Source organism: Salmo salar, chromosome 15 (assembly GCF_965601325.2).
Source record: "Salmo salar chromosome 15, fSalSal1, whole genome shotgun sequence".
Taxonomy (NCBI): Eukaryota; Metazoa; Chordata; class Actinopteri; order Salmoniformes; family Salmonidae; genus Salmo; species Salmo salar.
The window spans coordinates 96,113,856-96,129,893 of record NC_138305.1 but is presented as its reverse complement, the minus strand read 5'-3'; the positions used below and the strand labels follow the sequence as shown (position 1 = coordinate 96,129,893).

At 43.7% G+C, this 16,038-nt stretch overlaps 1 protein-coding gene across 1 annotated transcript; it reads right to left on the bottom strand.

Moving 5' to 3' along the window:
* Nucleotides 1-260: 260 nt before the first annotated feature.
* LOC106572631 (uncharacterized) lies at nucleotides 261-4,150 on the bottom strand. The gene is made up of 6 exons (XM_014146988.3): nucleotides 3,913-4,150; nucleotides 3,442-3,603; nucleotides 3,031-3,177; nucleotides 2,701-2,763; nucleotides 2,335-2,586; nucleotides 261-2,109 (listed from the first exon to the last, which is right to left on the bottom strand). The coding sequence occupies exons 1-6, from the start codon at nucleotides 3,932-3,934 to the stop codon at nucleotides 560-562; spliced, it is 2,196 nt and encodes a 731-aa protein (XP_014002463.2). The 5' UTR covers nucleotides 3,935-4,150; the 3' UTR covers nucleotides 261-559.
* Between the last annotated feature and the right edge of the window lie 11,888 nt (nucleotides 4,151-16,038).

The following is a 16,038-nucleotide window of genomic DNA, read 5'->3' as shown; positions in this document are numbered from 1 at the left end:
GACAAATTAGGAACCTCTATTGACAGACAATGGGTGAGTGGAAAGCCTAGGTAGAAGGTAATGGCAAGCTATTTCTGTCCATACCCATCTAGGTTTTTAATGTAAGTTATCAATTTCTATCATAGAGATCTGACTTTGTAATGTTAATACTCATTCATGGTCAATGGCAGGTTGTTTAAAGCAGACACATGAACCAAGAACAATAGATTTCAATTAGCATTTCAAAAACAATAAGAGAGTAGCACAGAAACACAAGCAGATACTGTTTTAATTTGTTTTTATTTCATGACACGTTAAGCAATGCATTGTCTTCATGTTCATCTGAATTGAAAAGTTCATGATTGGGAAACATGTCAAAGATCCAGAGATTTTTCAACTCTGGATTTATGATGAATAACTTAACCTAAACATGACAAAGCTATGACATAAGTCAAGCGTCAATGTAATGTAATTTGCACATGAGAACATTCTGTAACAGAACATGAGCTGGTATCTAACCGGTTGTTATAGCTATCTATTTGATCTGTTGCAGACAAACAGTACAGTAATGGTAGTGTAGTCAGTCTTGGAGGCCATCAATGGTGTGTGTGTCTGACACTGAATAGAGGTTCTGTGTAGAGACTGAGAGGTGTTCTAAAACAGGCTGATTCTGGGCAGTCACCACCAGAGGCAAGCCGTGGATGACCACTTCCTGACTGCCTAAACTGATGCTAGGGACCATGAGACTACTGTCCTCCTCACAGGTGGTAATGCCATTGTCCCCAAACCCCTGCACCACTGTTACCTGTGCTTGCTTGGGCAAGTCTTCTGAGGGGCCACCTTCGCTACACATCATGTCCGGGGGCGAAAACCTGGAGGTGGCCGTTGCCTGGGCGACTAGATTACTGTGGTTCCCTCCCTCCGTCACCACAGTAACCTCTGTGCCCCCCTCCTGGATGAGAGCACTGAGACCCTCCAGGTCTGAGCAGGTGGTGATGAAGGTCTGTGTGCTGCTGCGGTGGGCTGAGGAGTCCTGGGAGGCGATGGCTGTCTGAAGTAGGGCCTGGTGGAGAGGGTTACGGCTGTCCCCTAGGGAGAGGTGTGTCAGCAGGACTGTCTGAGGCTCCAGAGAGCCCCCCTCTACCTGTTTCTGAGCTCCTAACTGCTGTATGGGCGTGAGGCTCATACAGTTGACCACCATGCCCTGGGTCTCTGGGCTCAGGAGGACCGTGGTGGATCCCTTGGTGTGATGCTGGTGCTGCCCAACATCTAGCCCAGCCTGCAGGGGAAGGAAGGAGCCCTCCTGACCCAGAGGGTGGGAAACTATGATTTGGAGCTGGGCACTGCTGTAGGGGGCCAGGAGGTCTGAGACTAGGGGAGTCAGGGGGACCTGGTGGAGTGGGATTTGGGTGGTGTGGATGTCTTGCCTGGGTACATGGCTCACAGTCACAACACTGTGCTGGGAGGTGATGGGCTGGAGCGTCAAAGAGAGAGTCTGCTGGGAGTCTGAGTCCTGGTGCTGCTTCCTGTGGCTGCGCAGAGAGTCCTCACGAACGAACGACGCCTCGCACAGGTCACAGCGGAAGGCCCGCGTTGCGTCCAGCTTGGCCCGGTACCGGGAGCTCACAGGCTTGGGAGGGTCCTCTCCGTTACAGACACCGGCTTTGCCTCTTTTCCCACCGACACCTGTCTCAGGCTTGTCCGCGTGGCACTTCTTCTTCTTGTGGATGAACAGGTTGCTGCGCTGCTTGGTGGCGAAACTGCAGAAGTCACATTTAAAAGGTCGCTCTTCAGAGTGGATCCGCTCATGGACCTTGAACGCCCCCTTGCTGGAGCAGGAGTAGGTGCACTTGGAGCACTGGATGGGTTGAGTGGGCTGGTGCTCTCGCAAGTGCTGCCTCAGAGCTGTCTTATTGGTGCACAGGAAGTCACAGTCAGGGCAGCGGAAGGAGTTGGCCGTGCCGTGTTTTATCTGGACGTGTGATTTCAGGTTGCCCTTCATGGCACAGCGGTAGTCACAGAAGTCACACTTGTAAGGCTTCTCACCCGAGTGGATGCGGATGTGCCTCTTCAGGTCAGAGTTGATCTTGAACTTTGCTTCACACCGAGTGCACTGGAAAGGTGCGTCCCCTAAAGTAGAGGAATATATACATTTATATAACATCAGACAAATAAAACGTAAGTTTGTCAGACTTTTTTAGAAGTCAAAATCGGTCTTATATCAAGATGAGTCCATGTCCCATATTTCAATCCCAAATGAATGGGAAACAATGTAGACCATTCGCTAACCAGATTTCAGAACCAGACTTATACAATTCAATGCTTAAGTGTACTAATCAACCCAAGCAGACCCACCAGTGTGTGAACGGAGGTGCACGGTGAGCTGGCTGGAGTTGCGGCTGGCATAGGGGCAGATCTGACACTTGAAGGGCCTCTCATCATAGTGGATACGGAGGTGTTTCTTCAGACTGCTGCTGTCGGCCGCAGCGTAGGGACAGTACTTGCACTTGTGAGGCTTCTCTCCCGTGTGGGAGCGGAAGTGCATGTTCAGCTTGTCCCTCCGGCTGAACCGCTTGTGGCACAGCTCACATTCAAATGGCTTCTCACCTGGGCACACAAAAGAATTGGAGGACAAATAAATGTCAAAATCGCAATACATACTAGGATGACAAATCAATAGAATTTGATTAATGATAAAACTCCACTGGTATTATTACATACCAGTATGTGTTTTGAGATGCCGCTCCATGTCTTTCTGACCGTACTGTGTCTTGAAAGAGCATCCTAGGGGCAAAGGAATAAATTATGGATTTGATTAGAGAAGTGATTGATTCATGCACCCTGAATATAAGTGTTGTTTGAACCACATTTCAAGAAAACTTTACTGTACTAATAATTAGTGTAAAAGCCAGCTATAAAAAAAGTAAATTGACCCAGAAAAGAGCCAATTGGTTGTAACTGACCAGTGGATATTGTGCTCCCTCCCTCCCTACCAGCAGTATGGAAGGAATGTGTCACTGGACTAATGAAAGAGGAAGTGAGGGTACCTACCTGAGAAACAGCAGCTGCGCCTCTTTGAAGTCAGGGCAGGTTTTAATTTTTTGGAAGGTGTTTTAGAGGCTTTGGTCAGGATCTTTTTGACACCTCTCATAACACACGTCTGGTAGGTTTCCTCAAAAACAAACTCTGAGCTGGAATCTGGGGGGAAAAGTGGAAAGGATTTCTGACTGTATAGGATAAATTTCCAGAAAACTGAGTCATTTGTCTAAACATCAGATTGTTACCATGGTTACTGAGCAACCAAATAACCCATTTTTACTTGCTTTTATAACAAGTTGTATTTGAAGGAGAAAATATATAGGCTATGCATTGTTCCAACGTATATTTAAGGAGTCTGGGTTAGCCTTTCATAATCTCTTCAAACAAGCCTGTGGATGAAACAACTTGCAAGAATAGTCTTACCTGTATGACTGGGTGCCGAGTTAGATGCTGATATGTCAGAGGAGGGTATGTGGCAGCCATTTTGCTTGTGGGCCAGAAAGACTTCAAAGTTATTGTACTGCTGCTTACAGAACCCACAAATGTGGATATCTGGGGTCACTTCCACAAGTACATGGTTCCCTCCTGTTGACGAGGAAGAGGGGATAAAACCCTGCTTTCATTCAAGAACATTGACAACCAATAGCCTACCCTGCAAATACCAAGACTCATCATACACCTTAGAGTAGGCAGTGCAAGGTGTTTGAATGGGCTTTGCAATTTGTAAACATAGCTAGCCATACTGTCATATAATCGCAAACACAACTGACAGGTGATAGACAATAAAGGCATTTTATAACTTATTTAATACACAGAATGCGCCAGATTAACAACAAGTTTCAAATATTAATTGTATTACTAAGTGGACTTTGTTTAGAACATTTGAGTTCTTACCCTCTCCGTTAAATGATTCCATTTTCACGCTAATATAACTGGATATCAATTCAGTTTAGGGCTCCCTAAAGGTAGGCTATCGACTTGCGACAGGAAACTCGATTGGAATTAATTCAACATAAAGTACACTACACATCAAGTGCCTTTTAAATCGAAACATTGTAATTATCTACTGACTTTTAGCTATGAACTCCACTGAACTCCACTCGGGCAACATTGTTGCAATCATTTTACGACAGACTTCTTCTTCTATGGTATTATGGCGGCCCGCAAACAAGCGTTAGAGCTGCATGCCGCCACCTACTGTACAGGTTGTAAACTATAGAACAAATATTCATTGTAGGAAAAAAAGTGGGAAAAACCGAAATCATAGAAAATCTAAAAGTCACATTCTAATTCAAGTCACATCCCTACACAGACTCAGGAGCCTGTGAGGGTGGACCATCCTTTTAAAGGATTTCTTGCAATGCCTCGGCTGTAAACTCAGTCACAAAGATCGTTCTGCTGCACTCACAATAATTCCAATTTCCTCTCATTTCTTCTTTGTTTGAGCTGTGCAGTTTATGACCATTGCAATAAATGCTACAAATTCCACCTTTTCACATGTAATATATCAGGATCCCTTGATTGCCAAGAAACATTCACTGGTGCAGTCTCAATTACCATTGCATCTTATACACCACTCACTCCTTCCACTCTTCTCACTGGCTCCAGATATGATACACGCTGGACAGACCTTATTCTTAGCACCTCTTTCAATTCAATTCCATTCAAAGGGCTTTATTGGCATGGGAAACATATAGTTTATATTGCCAAAGCAAGTGAAATAGATAATAAACAATCCAAAATAAACAGTAAAGATTACACTCACAAAAATTCCAAAGGAATAGAGACATTTCAAATGTCATATTATGGCATATTAGTGCAATCGGAAAGTATTCAGACCGCTTCACTTTTCCTACATTTTGTTACGTTACAGCCTTATTCTAAAATGGATAATAATACAAAAAATCTCAATCAATCTTCACACAATACTCCATAATGACAAAGCAAAACAGGTTTTTAGAATGTTTTCCAAATTTATTAAAAACAAAAACTGAAACATAACATTTACATAAGTATTCAAACCCTTTACTCAGTACTTTGTTGGAGCACCTTTGGCAGTGATTACAGCCTTGAGTCTTCTTGAGTATGACGCTATAAGCTGCGCACACCTGTTTTGGGGGAGTTTCTCCCATTCTTCTCTGCAGATCCTCTCAAGATGGGGAGCGTCGCTGCACAGCTATTTTCAGGTCTCTCCAGAGATGTTCGATCAGGTTCAAGTCTGGGCTCTGGCTGGGCCACTCAAGGAAATTCAGAGACTTGTTCTGAAGCCACTCCTGCGTTGTCTTGGCTGTGTTCTCAGGGTCGTTGTCCTGTTGGAAGGTGAACCTTCTCACTATTCTGAGGTCCTGAGTGCTCTGGAGCAGGTTATCATTAAGGATCCCTCTGTACTTTGCTCCGTTCATCTTTCCCTCGATCCTGACTAGTCTCCCAGTCCCTGGCACTGAAATACATTCCCACAGCATAAGGCTGCCACCACCATGCTTCACCATAGGGATGGTGCCAGGTTTCCTCCAGACGTGATGCTTGGCATTCAGGCCAAAGAGTTCGATCTTGTTTTCACCAAATAATTTTGAATGGTCATCCAATTTGGAATTCGAAGTCGGCAACTCTGGCATCTTTCTAGAGCTCTGACTTTCTGACCTGAAGATCACTGACATCATGATTAGACCTCGTCTTTTTTTCCATAGTTCCCAGTTGTCTTAAAAGCACCATTATTCCTCCCTGTTCATCTGCAAGCAGATGGTGTGCTTTTCGACAGGTGACTGCTCAAAACGCTCTAGCTAAACATTGCATTTCACTGCTTGTTGTTGTCTGTTTATTTACCGGCACTTGCCGCAGTGTAATTGTGTAAGTGTTTTGTTCTTTCTTGCGGTCTCTTCTCTCTGCACTCTTATCCTTCAATAATCGATCTATCTTCCTCTTCTTCTTCAAGATTTGGTTGGCGGAGCATATCCAACTTTTAGGTGCATACACCGCTACCTACTGTACTGGAGCGTGAGGCCAGTCACGGCCTACCTACAATAAATTCCAGTAAATTCCAGACGAGCTTCAATGCCATACAACACTACTTCCGTGACCTTCCAGGTCATCTATAAGTCTTTGCTAGGTAAAGCCCCGCCTTATCTCAGCTCAACGGTCACCATAGCAGCACCCACCCGTAGCATACGCTCCAGCAGGTATATTTCAATGGTCACCCCCAAAGCCAACTCTTCCTTTGGCCGCCTTTTCTTCCAGTTCTCTGCTGCCAATGACTGGAACGAATTGCAAAAATCACTGAAGCTGGAGACTTATATCTCCCTCACTAACTTTGAGCAGCTTACTGATCATTGCACCTGTACATAGCCCATCTGTAAATAGCCCACCCAACTGCCCCATCCCCATGTTATTTTTTGTTTTGTTGCTCCTTTGCACCCCAGTATCTCTACTTGCACATTCATCTTCTGCACATCTATCACTCCAGTGTTTAATTGCTAAATTGTAATTACTTCGCCACTATGGCCTATTTATTGCCTTACCTCCCTAATCTTACTACATTTGCACACACCGTATATCAACTTTTCTATTCTATTATTGACTGTACGTTTGCTTATCCCATGTGTAACTCTGTGTTGTTTGTGTCGCACTGCTTTGCTCTATCTTGGCCAGGTCGCAGTTGTAAATGGTAACTTGTTCTCAACTGGCCTACCTGGTTAAATAAAGGTGAAATAAATAAAACAATTCCAGTATACAAAATTTGGGAAAAGGAAAATTACCCTGCCAACTGTTAGCCCTCACAACAAAAAACTTGTCACGACTGTGTGTAGGAACGGACCAAGGCGCAGCGTGAATATCGTTCCACATATTTTATTATAATGTGAAACTATGCAAGACATACAATAAACAAAACAACAAACTACATGCACTAACTCAAAATAATCTCCCACAAACAAAGGTGGGAAAAACAACTACTTAAATATGATCCCTAATTAGAGACAACGATGACCAGCTGCCTCTAATTGGGATCATCCAAAAAACCCAACATAGAAAAACAGAAACTAGAACCAAACAACATAGAAAAATAAAACTAGAATAAACCCCCCCAGTCACGCCCTGACCTACTCTACCATAGAAAATAAGAGCTCTCTATGGTCAGGATCTGACAGTAACCCCCCCAAAGGTGCGGACTCCGCCCGCAAAACCTGAAACCAAAAGGGAGGGTTGGGGGGGTGTCTAGTGTTGGTGGTGGTTCTGGGGCAGGACGAAGAACCTTCTCATCCCGCGGATCCTCCCGCATCAGAGGCGGTTCTGGTTCCGGGACAAAGAACCCTCTCATCCTGCAAACCCGCCAGCATCGGTGGAGGCTCTGGACCGCCGACCGTTGCTGGAGGCTCCGGACCGCAGACCGTCGCTGGAGACTCCGGACCGCGGACCATCGCTGGAGACTCCGGACCGCGGGCCGTCTCAGGAGGCTCCAGACCGCGGGCCGTCTCAGGAGGTTCTGGACTGTAGGCCGTCTCAGGAAGTTCCGGACTGTGAAACGTCGCCGGAAGCTCTGGACTGGGAACTGTCGCTGGAAACTCTGGACTGGGAACTGTCGCCGGAAGCTCTGGACTGGGAACTGTCGCCGGAAGCTCTGGACTGGGAACTGTCGCCGGAAACTCTGGACTGGGAACTGTCGCCGGAAGCTCTGGACTGGGAACTGTCACCGGAAGCTCTGGACTGGGAACTGTCGTCGGAAGCTCTGGACTGGGAACTGTCGCCGGAAGCTCTGGAACGGGAAGGCGCACTGGAGGCCTGATGTGGGGGCTGGCACAAGTGGCGCCAGACTGGTAACACGCACCTCAGGGCGAGTGTGGAGAGCAGGCACAGGACGCACCAGACTGGGCAGGTGCACTGGAGGCCTAGTGCGTGGAGCCGGGATAGGTGGCACCAGACTGGTGACACGCACTTCAGGGCGAGTGTGAGGAGAAGGCACAGGACGTACCTGACTGAGGACACACACTCCAGGGAGAGTGCGAGGAGGAGGCATAGGACGTACTGGGCTGTGGAGGCGCACTGGAGACCTGGTGCGTAGAACCGGTGCAGGATATACTGGACCGTGGAGGCGCACTGGAGGTCTGGAGCGTAGAGCTGGCACAACCCGTCCTGGCTGAACGCTCACTTTAGCCCGGCAAATGCGGGGCGCTGGCACAGGACGAACTGGGCTGTGAATGCGCACTGGCGACACAGTGCGTAGAGCTGGTGCAGGATATCCTGGACCGAGGAGGCGTACTGGAGACAAGGAGCGCTGAGCCGGCACAACCCGTCCTGGCTGAATGCTCACTTTAGCCCGACAAATGCGGGGCACAGGCACAGTGCACACCGGGCTATGAATGCACACTGGAGATACAGTGCCCATCACCGCATAACACGGTGCCTGACTGGTCACATGCTCCTCAGGTTAAGCACGCCCGCTCTGCAGCGCTCTCAACGGCAACACCTCTCTCCGGAATCTTTCATCGAGTTCCTCACTCGACTCCCTGACTGGCTCTGGTTCACCCCTCGGCTCCGCCGACCACTCCGTGTGCCCCCCCAAAAAAACATTTTTGGGAGCTGCCTCTCGGGCTTCTGTTGTTGCCGTGCTAATTCCTCGTAGCGTCGCCGTTCTGCTCTCGCTGCCTCTATCTCCTCCTTCGGACGGCAATACTCCCCTTCCTACCTCCAAGGTCCTTTCCTGTCCAAGATTTCCTCCCAGGTCCATTCCTCTTGACCACGCTGCTTGGTCCTCTGGTGGTGGGAGATTCTGTCACGACTGTGTGTAGGAACGGACCAAGGCGCAGCGTGAATATCGTTCCACATATTTTATTATAATGTGAAACTATGCAAGACATACAATAAACCATAAACAAAACAACAAACCGTGACGAAGAGGTGCTACATGCACTAACTCAAAATAATCTCCCACAAATAAAGGTGGGAAAAACAACTACTTAAATATGATCCCCAATTAGAGACAACGATGGCCTCTAATTGGGGATCATCCAAAAAAACCAACATAGAAAAACAGAAACTCGAACCAAACAACATAGAAAAATAAAACTAGAATAAACCCCCCCAGTCACGCCCTGACCTACTCTACCATAGAAAATAAAAGCTCTCTATGGTCAGGACGTGACAAAACTATAAGCCCTAAACATAAAAAACAAACAAAAAAACACCCCATTCCACTATTTAACCCTGTCTCTCTTCCTCTTTCTTTATCTCTTTAAATCATTTTCATATTTGATAAAAGACAAGTCTCTGTAAAGTGTATACAGTAACTGCTGATGTTATAGGGGTTTATTGAATAGGTCTAATCTAAATAATTAAACTGCATCTGGGTTATTTCATATTTTTCATTGGTCAATTTTGTTTTCCCAGATGGCGATAGCGAGAAGCCATACTCTACAGCTGATATGTGAGTACAGGCAAGGGTTCTGAAGATTTGTTTTACTTGTCTTCCCTCTGAACAGAAAGTTTCTAACCATCCCTTCTCTCCCCAGCGGTGTTTGTGTGATATTTCTGAGAGAAATCAAGAGAGTAGACAGAGTAAGCCATGAGAGTAAATGACACACAACTCCATTTTCAGTGGCAGGTCCTTAGTTACCTGATCTCCACCGTATGGCTCAGGAATTTCCTTATGTTGACTTTGCTGCATGGCAACTAGCGCTGTGGAGGTCACAACATTTTGTCAGCTGGTTATTGTCAAGCAAATAACTGTCAGCCTCACGGTAATTGACGTTAATTAACATAAACACATTTAGCATCTCTTGGCTTCCACGTAGCCTACAAGCCACTGATGCATACATTTGAAAAATTCTATTAAATCCATGTAATATAGCCTACACATTCACAATAAATCCATTATTTATTTTAGACAGGTCTAAATAAGCATGATATGAAGAAAATGTAGTCTATTTCAGAAGAACAGAATAGCATACTCTGAGTTGTCCTTATGTTAGGTCCTGATCAAGCTATGCCAAATGGCTGTGGGCTACACTAGTTCATTTAGCAAACAAGATTTGCTTAGAATTCCGTAGCTTCATTTTATAGTATGAAGAATACAATTGAACAAAGCTGGATAAAATAGAAGGGATATTTTCTCCAAACGATTTGAGGGATTGTGCACATGCACACTATTCTGTGTTGAGCGGTTAACAAAGAAATAGGTACCACTATATGCTTAATTTTGAGTTATAATGTAACTTTAGTTGTTCTACAAACGTTGGGCTATATATGTTTTGATTTTTAATACATTGTAAGGCTGCATGATGCGACTCTAATGATGATTTGAAAAAAGGCGCTTGAAAAGCATGAGCTCGGCTTTGTTGTTTTCTGCAGGCTGTTCTCACTCTTATTCACAATTTGACAAGCACTTTATAATGCCTCGAATTTCACAGCGGCATACTCTTTGTGTGGCCATAATGCACCCTAAAAAGATCCATGCCTTTTGCTGCCATCACAGGCTACAAGTGAAGACAGACACACCGAGGACGCAACTGCGCATGTCCTTATCCAATTCCGAGGTGCATATTTAAGATATTGGAAGAACTCTCCACATTTACTTTTTGTCAGCCAACAAGATGAGTAGGCCTAACGAACAGCAAAAGCACTAGCCTATGTCAATCTACTATCCCCCATAGTACAAATGTTGTCCTATTCTGTGCAATAAATAAATATTTCAAACATAGTCTGGGACAGTTGTGGGATGCGCTAGATCCCAAATTAATACAACCACTTGCATCAAAAAACATTTTTACGCAATGTGGCTGACCCAACAGATCAGAACATTTAGCTTAAAATGTTGATAAACTATTAGGCTATTTCTTCATATTATAAGTGCACCAATGCACACATTGCAGTAGGCTATAAGCACAAATGTTCCATTAGCGGGAAAACACCATTATTATGCATGCAATGCTTTTATTATAAAAGGTTGATTTTTATGGTGAAAATGATCTTCCCCAAACTTGAAACTCATGTGCTGTTTATGTATGCCAGTTAGACTATACACCCCTTTTAAAGCGGATTCATGTGCTTAATTTTAAGAAGTATTTTCCCACTTTAGTTGTGATACAAACCTTATCAAAACATTTAGGCCTATGGGCTAGGCTACATGAGGAGTGCGACTATGATTCGAAAAAGTTGCACAAAAAAAGGCATTATTTCTTGCTAGGCACCATTCACAAGTGATTATATATAATTCACAAGTGATAGGCTAATATTGTCACCCATCTGACTATTCTTGATTTAATCTTGTCTTTACATATACTAAATAATATGTGTGAAAAATGTTTTGATTCAGAATGGACCATTATCATGCACCTGTCTCGAAACAGGGGCAGCGGGAAAAAAATACTTGTCATCTATGAATTTAAATAATGAATGGAGGACGCTTTTCCCATGGTTCATTTTCATGCCAGCCAGGTAGGCTATACTCCTGTTGTAAAGACAAAAGGTGAGAAATATAGTAGGCCTAGTTTATAGAATGCGGATGGGATCCTCCTCTTTTTAACAGAGGATATCACTCTGTTTTATCGCGCAATTTCATAGGCTATAGAAATGGTGCTCAGCATGAGCTCTGATTAAGTGTTTGATGAGATTTTCGATTACATTTGCATTGATGTCAAGTGCTGAGTTTCAGGCAGTTAGCAAGTTTAGTAGGCTACTAATGACCATCAGCAGCATCAGAGCTTGGAGAAGCCTAATTACCATGACTAAACAGTCACGTGGAATTTAACTGCCTTCATGACTCGTGAACGCTGGTGTGGCGGTAATACTCTAATGGCAATGCCACTTCACTAATGGTCATTAGTGGTCATCCTTCCATGCTGAAGCAGCAAATCCTTGAAAGATAGACATGCCTACTCACACACTGCACAAACACACACACACAGTGGGCTGTTCCATAGAGGGCTTGCAGTTGACATACGACACCTCCTGGCGGCCATGTTGGAAGACCACCGCATTAATTCTTCCGGCAACAACAGCTGAGTTGCTACCCCAAACAGTACCTAAAACTAGTTGATTCATCACCACAGTCATTTTCTGTGGATTTTTTGGCTGCTCTAACAAGGCAGGAAAGACAATGGGGGAAAAACATGTTTACAGATTCCCCGCAATCATGAAACACGATTGGTGACACCAATGAGATAAGACTCAAGAACTGTCAGAAAAGAAAATAAACCTTTTTGCCCATCAAGACCAGAACCCAGACAGCTGTCAGTATAGGGTCTGCTATGACCATTTAATCGCTGGTAAATCAAGTCTGATCGATTGCGAGTTTAGCTTAGCTGTTATGCTAACCAAGTGTTAACAACAACACTAAATTAGACAAAATTAGCTAGCTAGATAGTTATCTATCTAGTTTCAAGTTTTGGGGAAGCAATAATTTCACCATGAAAAGACACCTTTATAACAAATGATTGCATGTGTCTGTCATCACATTTGCAGACTACTGTAAGCCTACTATTGCTAATGTGATGAGTAGATTGGATAGTGATAATTTAGGCTATTAATAAGTGTGTAGTGGCATAGGTTTAGTCTATATCAGTGACGTCTCTTTCCTTTGCACAGGAAAAATGTGGCCTTTGATAAACATTTGATGCAACTCTACTTCACTTTATATGATTGGAGACATTAACAGAATATATCTAAGCCTACTGTAGACACTGACAACAAATCAATAAAACCGACCTTGTCTCGAATGCAACCATGTAATGTATAATATGATGTTAGTTTGACAAAAGCTGGATCCCTTCGAGCCATGACCATGAAAATGGGAGACACAATATAACATCCACATAGCCTGGAGGACATTTTTGTCCCCAAAAATTCCAGTGGTTATTATATACTGAACAAAAATATAAAAACATGTAAAAGGTTCGTCCCATGTTTCATGAGCTGAAATAAAAGATCCCATAAATGTTCCATACGCACAAAAAGCTTATTTCTTTTCAATTTTTTTCACAAAATTGTTAACATCCTTGTTAGTGATAATGTATCCTTTTTTTTATCCTGACATATGAAGAAGCTGATTAAAGGCCACTCTAAAATGTATAATTATGTCACACAACACAATGCCACAGATGTCTCAAGTTTCGAGGGAGTGTGCAATTGTCATGCTGACTGCATGAAGGTCCACCAGAGGTGTTGCCAGAAAATGTAATGTTAATATCTCTACCATAAGCCGCCTCCAACGTCGTTTTAGAGAATTTGACAGTATCTCCAACCGGCCTCACAACTGCAGACCACATGTATGGCGTAGTGTGGGCGAGCGGATTGCTGATGTCGACGTGTCCCATAATGGCGGTAGGGTATTGGTATGGGCATATTATCAATGGCAATTTGAAAGAACAGAGATACAGTGACGAGATCCTGAGGCCCATTGTCGTGCCATTCATCCGCCGCCATCACCTCATGTTTCAGCATGATAATGTCGCAAGTATCTGTATACAATTCCTGGAAGTTGCTCTGACTTGCCTAGTTAAATAATGGTTAACTGGTTGACTGGTTCATTACCACTGTCTCACCATGCTCAGCCATAGTTTATTGAGCAGATTTTGCATACATGATGAAAATACAAATATGTGCAGTATTCGTGTCAGATGAAATTGTATGCTGTTTGCCTTCAGTTTTCTTCCCATCATAAACCATTGTACAGTAATACAGGCCTGAAGCTTAGCTTAGCAGTGCAGGAGTTTCTGTTCTGATCACTTCAGATCTCAGAGAAGGGTGACACCATTGTATGTAACAGCATTAGCTGTAGTGCAAACCTGTTTTACCTCTACCTCCCAGTTGGGGGAGTAGATTGTCTGATTTAGGTTATAGCGGGTAAACCCTGTGACCCTCAGGTAACTGGCAAGTGGCAACAGAATTGTAATGAGGAAGTCCTTGATTTCCTCCACATATAGATGTGAAGAATTATGACATTGAAATAAGCTATAAAGTTTGATGAGGTACTAGTGCTGCTCTTCCCCTTGCCTCATATAGGCCTAGTCTCTGGCCACTATGACTGCGTTTACACAGGCAGTCAAATTCAGAATGTTTTTTCTTCACTAATTGGTCTTTTGACCAATCAGATTAGCTCTGAAAAAGATCTGATGTGAAAAGATCTGATTTGTATTTTGCATTTATTATGGACTCTTCCTGCGGTCCTGCAAAAATAAGGCAGTTATACATTTTAAAAACATTACAATATATTCATAAAATATTTCACAACGTATTAAGTGTGTGCCCTTAGACCTCTACTCTACTACCACATATCTATAACACAAAATCCATGTGTACATGTGTGTAAAGTGCGTATGTTATGTGTTTGTTTGCATGGGTCTATGGTTATTTTGCTTGACAGTCGCCACTGTTCCATAAGGTGTATTTTATATGTTTTTTAAATCTAAATTTATTGTTGGCATGAGTTACTTGATGTGGAATAGAGTTCCATGTAGTCATGGCTCTATGTAGTACTGTGCGCCTCCCATAGTCTATTCTGGACTTGGGGACTGTGAAGAGACCTCTGGTGGCATGTCTTGTGGGGTATGCATGGGTGTACGAGATGTGTGCCAGTAGTTCAAACAGACAGGTTGGTGCATTCAACATGTCAGTACCTCTCACAAATACAAGTAGTGATGAAGTCAATCTCTCCGCCAATTTGAGCCAGGAGAGATTGACATGCTTATTATTAATGTTAGCTCTCTGTGTACATCCAAAGGCCAACCATGCTGCCCTGTTCTGAGCCAATTGGAGTTTTCCCTCTTTGTGGCGTGACCTGACCACACGACTGAACAGTAGTCCAGGTGCAACAAAACTAGGGCTTGTAGGACCTGCCTTGTTGATAGTGATGTTAAGAATGCAGAGCAACACTTTATTATAGACAGACTTCTCCCCATGCTAGCTACTGTTGTATCAATATGTTTTTACCATGACAGTTTACAATCCAGGGTTACTCCAAGCAGTTTAGTCTCCTCAACTTGCTCAATTTCCACATTATTCATTACTTAATTTTTTAATCATTTAGGACTAACTTATTCCTTGCCACCTATTCTGAAACTGACTGCAGCTCTTTGTTAAGTGTTGCTGTCATTTCAGTTGCTGTGGTGGCTGACGTGCATAGTGTTGAGTTATCCGCATACACATAGACACAGTCTTTAGTAAAGATTGAAAACACAGCCTACTTTTCCAAGTATGGATTTATGGAATAATAACAATCCACATTGATTGAATAGCATGCAAATGATTTGCACAAATCCTCAGAAACAAATCCAGTTAAATGTACATCAAAAGGCTTTTATACAGCATATGGCATTCTGTCAGACAAATGACTAGGACGATTGGGTAATTAATTAAACTTTTACTGCAGTGAGCTAAATCAGGGTCTCACAGAGTGTTTATTGGTAGTCTTAAACAAATCTACTTTGAAACAAAAGTATACACCTCACACACATGGTTATGGGCTTAAAAAAAGAAGACACCTGTACCATGTCAGATATAAAGTTAAAATGTATTCAATTATGAGTTTGCATCCCAATATCAAACTTTATATAATCTCAGAAAAAAAAGAAACGTCCTCTCACTGTCAACTGCGTTTATTTTCAGCAAACTTAACATGTGTAAATATTTGTATGACCATAACAAGACTCAACAACTGAGACATAAACTGAACAAGTTCCACAGACATGTGACTAACAGAAATGGAATATTGTGACCCTGAACCAAGGGGGGTCAAAAATCAAACAGTGTGGCCACCAGCTGCATTAAGTACTGCAGTGCATCTCCTCCTCATGGACTGCACCGGATTTGCCAGTTCTTGCTGTGAGATGTTACCCCACTCTTCCACCAAGGCACCTGCAAGTTCCCGGACATTTCTGGGGGGAATGGCCCTAGCCCTCACCCTCCGATCCAACAGGTCCCAGACGTGCTCAATGGGATTGAGATCCGGGCTCTTCGCTGGCCATGGCAGAACACTGACATTCCTGTCTTGCAGGAAATTACGCACAGAAGGAGCAGTATGGCTGGTGGCACTGT